Source organism: Sebastes umbrosus, chromosome 13 (genome assembly GCF_015220745.1).
Source record: "Sebastes umbrosus isolate fSebUmb1 chromosome 13, fSebUmb1.pri, whole genome shotgun sequence".
NCBI lineage: Eukaryota > Metazoa > Chordata > Actinopteri > Perciformes > Sebastidae > Sebastes > Sebastes umbrosus.
This window is the reverse complement of record NC_051281.1, coordinates 31,950,628-31,961,259: the sequence shown is the minus strand read 5'-3', so window position 1 is coordinate 31,961,259 and position 10,632 is coordinate 31,950,628. Positions and strand designations below refer to the sequence as shown.

Here is a 10,632-nt window from a genome sequence, read left to right as displayed (position 1 = left end):
TCCCAACTCGTCAAATACTGCCGCATGTTCAGTGCCTCTCAGCATCGGAGACTGATGCACGGGGTACCCCTCTTGAGTTACTTTTGGGCCTACCAATCAATACATGCATATCCTTTCAAAATAAACTTACATTGCACAGGAAGTTTGGGTTAGGCAACACAACCACTTAGGTAGGGCTAGGAAACGGTCGTGGTTGATATTAACTTCACTGACTAGCGACTCACGTGATGAACGGCTCACGTGACGAACGAATCAAGTGACTCACAGGACTAACGATACCGACGAGTCACGTGACTAACGACTGACGTGAAAAAATAAGTCAACGTTTTCACACAGGACACAAACAGCAGTCTCCTGGTTGATGTTTGTTTGACCCGCCCTGAAAGGACTCTCACACTATCAATACTACATCACCTGCTGCGACCATCAAATAACGCCACAGTTGGGTTTACATTGGAGTTAGTTGACAGCCCGGTTGGTCACGTACTGTTGCTTCAGGACGCACCAGTGCGTCGGTTTCCAATGCCACGGTGCACTTACCAGAAGGCGGTATTTGACGAGTTGGGAGTGAGAACAAGTTGACAGCAATTAAAAACATTGGACAAAATCCCAAAGTTTGCTAAATCGTCCAACATCAGCATCAGGGACGTACTGGCCATCCGGAAGTTCGGGAAGACTCCCGAATGGCCGATCCATTCCAGGCTGAACGGGCCAGTGGTCATAGAGGTTTTATTTTTCACTTGGCATGGGTCAGCCTGGCCTTCGCAGCCGCAGACAGCATAGTGTGTAACACTGCCTGTCAGACTGGCAATTTAATGCTTTCAATACAATAATGGAGGGGCGGGAGGGGGGGGGGGGGGGGGGGGGAGGGGCAGGGATACGAGCGGCCCCTCCTGCTTTGGACTGATCCTCATTTTTTAATCTGATTGGCTCAATCATTTTCATCGTAAATGTGATGAATTCTGACTAGTGTTCCAGCTCACCTGTCTAGTCTGGCCGGTCTTGTTCTGGTTCAGTGAAGTGGTGACTATGGTGCTAATACTACCTGAGGATGTTGGTGCCGGCAAGACATCCCAAAATGTCTTGGAGGTCCTCAACATCATCAGATTCTCTTTAACCACAAAAACTGTTAGTGTTAAAATTACTGCGAAAAAAATTCGGGCCCCTCCATCTCAAAGTCCAGGGATGAATTTCAGTCCCAGTACGTCCCTGATGGACGTTCTTGTCTGGTGAGTTGGCTTAAGAAAGTGCTGAGGATTGTGTTGGGGGGAGGGACTCAGCTACTGTACCTAGACTGCTGCAGCCGCAACCAGGAAGCTGAAAAGTGGAGGAGGAGGATAAATGGATGAATGGATGGTCAAACTTTGACTTTGAATGGTTGTCTCTGCAGATAACATCAATAGAAGAATACATTAATTGGTCAGTTTTGTTTGAGGAACTGCTTGTAAGTTATGCTCTTTTATTTCAGGTCCAGACCGAGCATTCACACACACCTGCTGCAATAAGCCTACTGCCAACATTTGCCTCTCAGATTCATTAGCAGAAACTCTGAATATTTGACAAAGAAGAAATTAGAGGATAGAACAATGCCCAGCAAAAAAAAAGCCACAACAATAAACAGTGCAGTGCTGAAGGTTTAGGAAACACCAATTCAGATAATTGCTACAGCAAGTCACAGCACTTTAGTGACACTGGCCTTTGGAAGCGATGCAGCAGGCAAGAGTTTCCCTCAGTAATGACTCTTTCATTGATCTCCGCACAGTGCACTCAGACTGGATAAGCTGAAAGCTACAGACCAGGCTTCTCTGGACACTCTGCACTATGAGGTGCAGTTGCTTGGAAGATTAAAAATCTGTTATTCATCACAGTAATGTCAGGTCACTCTGTTCCATCATGAAACCTCCTCATAACAAAAGAAATTAGCCAAAATGTCTTGGCCGCTGATAAATCCTGTAACAAATACAATTTCTGTTGGAATGTGACTACAGTAATTACATTTACTCAAGTACTGTACTTAAGGGGTAACTTTGGTATTTTTCAACCTGGACCCTATTTCATTTTTGTGTCTAATAGCGACAACTATTTCTGAAATTGGACCAGTATTGAGGGAGAACGCTGCTGACGACAGCTGCTCCCATACTGCAATATGGTGCTATTGGGGCAAGCTGGCACCATCATTTACTTCCACTAAAAGTGCTTGTTTTTCAACAATGTGGATGAGGTCTTTGGATTCAATGGCCGCCCGTAATTATTTGAGCCAGAGTATACAGACAAAGAGCTCCTACAAATACTCAATACTGGACCAATTTCAGAAATTGTTGTCCCCATTAGTCATTTAGAAACAAAAACATGGGGGAAAAGGGTCTAGGTTGAAAAATACCAAAGTTACGCTTAAAGTACAAATTTGAAGTACTTGTACTTTACTTGAGTAGTATTATAGAGGCTATAAGCTACCCAGCAGTGTATAAAGTAAATAAGTTCCATCACCTTTACCAGCTGCAACATTAAAGCAATGCTTATACCTAATGCATCACTATTTATAATCCAATAATATATCATTTTGAAATGTTCCATTCTGCATAATGAATACTTTTGTTTTTTGAACTGTGAGTATATTTTGATGCTAAAGCTTTTATATTTTTACCTAAGTAACATTTTTATTGCGGGGCGTTTACAGAATACTTCTACACTGTGGTATTTCTAATTTTATGTAAATAAAAGATCTGAGTACTTCTTCCACCACTGCAGTGTTTTTTTCCTTTTTTCAGATAGTAATAATTCTTGTTATCGACATTTTGCATCAACAGGGAATGAAAATATAGCTAATATCAAATAATGTCATAGCTCCATACCTTTTTTTCTGCAGCTAAATTTGTTTGTTGCAAATGAATTGACTGAGAAGGCAAGGCCAAGGAAAAAATCTGAAAGAGAGAGGGTCGAACTGAAACACTGTTGTGATGATGAAAGCTGGCTTTCTTCATAAAATACTTGGCTATCTATTGTATGTGGATCCAAAATACAGGATGTGAGGAGAATGAAAAAAAGTGTGTCCTGAAAAAAGACTTTTTTATTTTCAAATGCTGGTAAGGTGTCCATTAAAATCCATGAAATAAAACAAATGCACAGTAATTACTGAAACAGATAGAAAGTTGATATATGATTATCACAAACAATATTATTTGGAGCCCTTCCATTTCCATCACTGAAATACACAGCTAGACCAAATCTTCTACAGATGAAGAAGAGACATTGAACAAATACAAGTTCTTTAGGACATCAAACACTTTGACATGGGTTTAGCTAAAGACATATTTTACAAAATAGCAACACAGATGGCATGTGCATTCCTTTAGATTGTAGAAGTTGTGTACACATTGGCCAGCACAAACATTGGTATATGACAGGTCAAAACTGCACAGACGGGTAGACACTTCTGGAACAAATAGACCTACAGTGGTATAAAAAGACTACTTTGCCAGATGCAAATATAGTATGCAACATTAAAAACAAGTCTCTGCCTAGAGTAGGTCAAGAATTAGTTGCAAATAATTCTGTTTATTTTAACCTGCTTGAACTACTAGATGAGTGGGAATCCCCACACGAGGACAGGTACAGTAAATTGTCAATCACAGAAAAGCATGTAACATTAACTTTCAAAAACTTTTCTGTCATTGTCTTCTGGCATTCGTTCTTGTCCTTTTTTGGAAAAATCCACCCATCTGGGGAATTGGGCTCTAACACCTTTATGACTCAGGTCCCCAGCCTACAGAAACTAGCTAGGCATAAGTTGTAGCTGACTCAGTTGTCCAACTAAGTGCACAGTGCTATGGTGTGGGAGTCCCAGAGAGTAGGCACTTGGACACAGTCAACCCCTGACCAACAAAGTAATGAATTACATTTGTGTCCAAACAAACAGTGTTGTGCTACAATCAAATCAACTGTAGTAATGGTTATGGCATGTTAATTTAGCTACCTGTGGTTTGCTGCTGTGGTTCCGAATATATTCCGAATTTATTTTCGGAGGGATGGGCTTTTGGAACAACGGGCATTTGTTTTATTGATAACAGGCTTTCAGACAAATGGGTTTTCGCTCCAATGGGATATTTTTGGACTATTGAGGTTTCAGAATAATGGGCCGTCGGAACAATGGCATGGCACAAACAAAGACTTACTATTGCGGGAGGCTTTTTCATTTCTGTTTCGAACCCGCCTCCGGACGGGAGTTTACTCAATTAGCTTGGCGCGCATGTCCACATGAACGTTGCTGAAATTTGAGAGGTTTGTGCGTTGGCTCCTCTGATAACCCTTGTGGTCGATGTTTACCCAGAACACCTTCTCTAAGTAGTTTCACAGATGATTACGTGTATTTTTAAGGGAACGTATTTTCTCCAGGAATACGTTTGTTTTTGACGTATATCTGTTTGTAATCAAAATCTGCGTAAGTCCACATAAGGAGGACAAAGGAGTGGATGGTTAGGTCAAAAACAGGACTTTCACCCAGAAGACTGGTGAAACCAAAATTAATGTACTTATTACTAAACTTAACGAAGTAATTTTGTTGCCCACACAAAATGAGCTCTGACAAACCCATTTAAACCCATTACCTCAACCCCAACCAGGTAAAAAAGTGAGGAAAGTTAAACATATTTCTTCTCAGGAGTTGCTGGAGACCAAAATACAATTAAACAAGTGTGAGAAAAAGGTTTACTTTATCGTGTTCACCATTACACTCTGCTGCACCTAATGTGCGTTATCAATCGTTATAAGCCTCATAAATGCGGGTCATCTGGAGCCCACTACACCTACTACATTGTAAAAGTGAAAGCGAATCTTAAAAGCAACACATTCTATCATGTAAACCTGAATGAAACGTAACATTTCGAACACAAACAAAAAAGCTTCTTTAGGTTTAGGCAACAAAACTACAACTTCTATAGGTTTTGGCTTAAAATAACTATATTTGAAAAGTGAAACTTAAAGTTGTGAACACCAGGACAACTAACCGTTTTTGGTTTCACGCTGTCTATTCTACAGCGTCTGACTTTAGCTTCTACTCCTGTCATAATTACTACGGTCGCTGTTGTCTTCTTTTGTTCCTTCTGTTGGTGACCGCCCATGTAAAATGGATGATAAAACCTACTAGTGGGTGTATCAAGCCCCTTCTGACCCACATCTATGAGGCTTATAACCACCGATAACACCCATTTAATGACCTGGTAACAGTCTAACTGGCTGCATATTACAATAAGCTGTCTGTCACCCTGTGTGAAAGACATTTCACCTAAAACACATCAGAGCTGCAAGTGTATGGCAACTTTTCCTTGTTTGAATACATTTAGTCTTTAACATGATATGGAGTAACATTATTTCCTGGGTCAGTAGTTTCTTATGTAAGGTTTACTGGAGGCAGGGCTGTTATGCATGCATTATGCAAACTGAATGTCAACACCTTGCCCTATCTCATATGTTAGCCAAAGTCTCGTAAAATGGCCTTTACCTTGATAGTGTGACATGAAGAACATAAATCAATCAATCCAAAGTAACCGGGGGACAAAGTCCTCATTCATCTCAGTCCAAATTCAACCACAGTGGATTGACACATTTATCTCTCCAGTCAAGCTCCATCCCCTCTCATGTATTTTGTTTATTTTGTGCTATCACTGTTGCCCTGTCCGGTTGTAGAGCCAGATTTACTCATATTTAATAAAATGGAAATAAAGGTTTTGGAATAATAAAAAAAGATATAATTTATGGGGCTTAATAAATCAAAATGACCCATTTTAGTCAGTGAAAGACCTTAGATATTGTGCTCAGAAATGATTAATGATTATGTGTTGCAACAGCTTTTTAGTCATTTTGTACATAACCACACATGTACAGACACACACCCGCACAGCACATCTCCTGGGCCGCTGCTAGAGAACAGTGCTGATGGTGTCAAAGTCCTTGCTGATCTGAGAGCTGCTCGGCAGTGACTTGAGGTACTCCAGATGCCTCCTAGCATCCTCCTGATTGTGTCTCACATAGTAGATGACGTACGCAATCACCATGGTGAACCATCCGAACATGGTGACAAACATGGCTACGTCGGTGGTCTTGTGGTGAAAGTTGCAGAAGTTGATCCCTGAGTCCAGCACCTGGATTACCGGTTTGCCTGCATATTCCTCCTGCACCGCCGTGTGGCAGATCACCTCGTTCACTGTCTCGGGGTCCAGCCGCAGCTCCCTCAGGACCTCCTGCAGCGTGCACTCGCAGTGCCACGGGTTGTTCGAGAGGCTGATTTTTGCTCGTAGACGCGCAAACGCCTCTTTGGGGACACTTTGGATGCGATTGTTTGATAGATCCAGGACAAGGAGGCTGTCAGAAACACCTTGAAAAGCTCCAAGGTCCACAGATTCAATTTCATTGTTGGACAGGTCCAGCTCCTGAAGGTAGTGTAGTTCTTTGAAGGCGTGGTTGGGGATGTGGGTGATGTGGTTGGACGCCAAAAGGAGGACAACAGTATCTCTTGGAAGATCCGACGGGATGTTCTCCAAGTTGCGAGACATACATTGGACCACTGTCATGCCACTCTTCTCTATACAGTGACAACTGGTGGGACAAGCCATCGCTGGCACACTTGTAATGAATAATCCAAAGAGCAAGCCCCATAAGAGGGCAAAGCCATCGAAAATAGAGAATTTCCTGGGCATGTCAGGCCCCGCGAAGTCCTGCATATTCAGCAGTGACCTCCTCGCAAGTCCTGTCAGGCAAAAGCAATCATAGTCCCACCTGTTTTTTGGCATTAAATGGTGATGATTGCAGCTTCATAAGCTTTCAAAACGCCACAAAAATGATTAATTTATTCACACCAACATAAGGGCTTATCTTGAGATAATTCTTCAAAATTGATTTGATAGAGTTTTATATAGTCTTTTGAAATGGATTTCAAAAGAGCTCATCCAAAAATCGAGCCGCTCGCTGAGCATATTCCGGCAGGGAACTGTAATCTCAGGTTTATTGTGAGCACGTTGAAAGCCTCCAAGAATTCGGAGTGGGGCAAGTGACACCGTTGTGTTGTGCACTGAAAGAAACAAAGAGAACAGAACAGAAAAAAAGAGAGCATTAGTTCTTCAGTGCTGCTGAAGATGGCAATAGCTGCTGTCAGTGAACATTATGAAGAATCGTCCAGACACTGACTATTTCTAAAATATGTCATTTTCTAAGTGCAAATGCCTTTGTCTCCCCAAATTGAGTAAATGCTATTCCCACAATGTTTACAAAATGTATAATGTGATTATTGAGAAAAAATCCATTTCGCCTCAGCAAATCTCATAAATCAGGAGGCTCGTGGGCATTTGCTCATTCAATTAGGGACATTTTGCTCCGCATTGTCTTCTACAAACCTTACGTGAAATTATTCTCTGATGCTAGAGCACTTTAGTGCATTTCAGTATTAATTACAATATTCCATAGCCGGACAAAAGAAGAAAAAGCACAACAGTAAAACAGCTTATCTCCCTTTGACTCCCAACAATGAGGAAAATGTGCACAGCTCCTTCATTTCTCATTCACAGGCACATGATAAGAATAGCTGTGGGCTCTAAAATGACTCCATCTGTCCTGCAGGAGGAGGATCATCACTTCAGGACTGCGCACCCTCTGGTGGGCTAAACTGATCCCACCACAAACCCCCTCGCTGCGTTCGAGGTCATCCGCCCCATGGAGTCGGTGTCGTCTTCTCTTCTTTCTTTTTTTCCATTTGTCTTTGGCAAGGGCCTCATAGCTTTAGGCCACACACACACACACACACACACATAGACACACACACACACACACACACACACACACACACACACACGAACACACACACGCAAGAGTCTTAAATAAGCCCCTCTCGTCCTCATCAGTCTGAGCTCAGCAGGAGGTGTGGACAGGACGTGGACAGGATGTGGACATCTTCACAAACCAGGGCGGCTGGAACACCCTGTTGCTCCCTCATGTTGTGACACCACTCCATCATGAAGGAAAAGAGCAGCCTAGAGCCTATATTAAGGTTTACACATGCACAGTGGGATGGTGCTTTTCTCAGCTGTCGTTTGCACGTTTTTTAGTAATCTCTTAAAATGTAATTAGATGGCAAACTGGCTCTTAAATAGGCAACAGACGTTTGTTTATTCAGTTTTGCAAGGAAATATATAATTTCAGTTAAACAACAACTAAACATACAGCTTTTTTTGAGTAAACATTAATGCATCCTCAGAATATCAGGTGGACTGCAGAGGAACAATACCTTGGGCAAAGATGTCCATTGAATCAGGCTCATGATGCCTAATGCAGTCTGATGGCGTTTTGTAATAGTGCGGATTTTAATCACATTAACATGTGGTTCTGTGGTTCAAATGTTACAATATTACAAATAGTACAGGCCAAATGACTTCATTAAGAAGTAGACTAGTTGTAGAGGTATAGGCCAACTTACCGGGAGAGAGTTTGATCCTACTTTGATCCAGTCTGTGGTTAGAGGAGATCTCGTCGATAATGCAGCAGCAGTTTGCTCATATCACATCTGGATCACATCTGGATCCTCGTTCAGAAGGCTGAGCCTCTTAAAATAAATACTAAATCAACATTCTTTAAAAGAAAAACTAAAGTACAGTCTGCTTCCTCACAACAAGAAAAAAAGGTAAAGTTCCTAAGCGGCACGCCGGGAAGTTATTAAATCTCCGAGTGATATGATTTATATCTCCAGACGTGATTCATATCTCCAAACGTGATTCATATCTCCAAACGAGGCTCTGCTCATCAAACACAACCCGACAGTCCCACCTGTTGGTGCTGTTGGTGCTGCTGATGCTGGTGGTGCTGATGGTGCTCAGGCGAGGTCTGGAGGAGCTGCACCGGTCCGAGATATCACGCGCCACTCTCTCTGAACCGCGCGCGCACGGCGCCAGAAGGAGTCCCGGCTGCGCGTGGATTGGACTGCTGTTCTGCTGGCATCTCTCTTAGTCCTCTCCTCTAGTTCCTCCCGCCTGTCTCTCTATCTGTCTGTCTGTCTTTCTGTGTGTTTGTCCTCCTCCCTGGCTGCCCTGCCTGCACCTCCCTTCTGCTCTGACACCCTCCCACCCCCCTCAGACAGTTAACCCAGAACAAAGAACACCACATCTGAAAATTGTTCCTGGATGCAAAACAAGAGAAAAACATGACAAGTATTTTGGTAATAACTTTGATAATGACTTGTATGTCTTAAAACAAGTAAAAAGAGACAGACACCTGGACCAAGATTTAGTTCAATAGACTCTTGAGGGTAGACAGGTGAATAGGGTTAACATCTTAACTAATAGATATCACCATCAAACTTCCCCATTATTTGTTATTTTTATGAAATGGTCACTACATCCTGAGTAGAGCATGAGACAGGTAATCTGAAAAAAATAATGTTCCTCTGTGTCCTCCAGTGTCCTCTGGTGCTCCTAAAAGCATCTGCAAGATTTCACAGACCGGAGGAAAACAACCAATCAGAGCCGAGCTGGAGCCTTGCCGTCTCTGAGCAGCTGTCAATCACTCACAAGCTCTGATCAAACGGTCAAACTAGGCAGCGCTGATCAAATATGAATCAATATTCTGTTACTGTAATGACTATTTCTCTCCTCAGATGCTTTCAGAATCATCTTGTAGTGTACTGTTGAGCTGTAAAATGAGAAAGTTTGTGACCCGGCAGCCATGTTGAGATCTGTTGAGGAAATACCAAGCACCATCCACCAGCCAGAGCACAGCCAATAGGAACGCTCTCTCTCTGAAATGACCTGTGATTGGCCAAAGTCTCCCGTCACATGCTAGATTTTCTAAAGCCTGAAAACAGAGCCATGAGGAGGAGCAGAAGTTTAGTTTTCTCTCAGAACACTTGAATTAAAATATGCTGAAAGGTTATTATGGGATTTTTGCCAATGATGCCAAAAACATTCTGTCTACTGAAGCTAAAGCTTAAAACGCAACGTGCGATTTTTAGGTTGCAGCGGCCTCAATCTTAAAGCTAGAGTGAAGATACAAAATGCTCCAAACTTGCGCTAAATTTTGGCGAGGAAAAACTGTCATGGCCATTTTCAAAGGGGTCCCTTGACCTCTGACCACCAGATCAGTGAATGTAAATGGGTTCTATGGGTACCCACGAGTCTCCCCTTTACAGACATGCCCACTTTATGATAATCACATGCAGTTTGGGGCAAGTCATAGTCAAGTCAGCACACTGACACACTGACAGCTGTTGTTGCCTGTTGGGCTGCAGTTTGCCATGTTATGATTGGAGCATATTGTTTTATGCTAAATGCAGTACCTGTGAGGGTTTCTGGATCAATATCTGTCATTGTTTTGTGTTGTTAACTGATTTCCCATAGTAAATATATACATACATTTGCATAAAGCAGCATATTTGTCCACTCCCATGTTGATAAGATTATTAAATACATGACAAATCTCCCTTTAAGGTACATTTTGAACAGATAAAAAATGTGTGATTAATTTGCGACTTAATTGTGATTAATCACGGACAATCACGCAATTAATCGTAATTAAATATTTTAATCGATTGACAGCCCTAGCTGTAACACACCCCACCTCAAAACCTGCATGTCTCATTGAACTTTGATGGATTGA

At 42.1% G+C, this 10,632-nt stretch overlaps 1 protein-coding gene across 1 annotated transcript; it reads right to left on the bottom strand.

Moving 5' to 3' along the window:
* Positions 1-4,016: 4,016 nt before the first annotated feature.
* On the bottom strand, positions 4,017-9,058 carry lrrc3 (leucine rich repeat containing 3). Its single transcript, XM_037789621.1, has 2 exons — positions 8,462-9,058; positions 4,017-7,063 (listed from the first exon to the last, which is right to left on the bottom strand). Exon 2 carries the CDS (start codon positions 6,783-6,785, stop codon positions 5,916-5,918), a length of 870 nt encoding a protein of 289 aa, XP_037645549.1. The 5' UTR covers positions 6,786-7,063; positions 8,462-9,058; the 3' UTR covers positions 4,017-5,915.
* Positions 9,059-10,632: the final 1,574 nt, after the last annotated feature.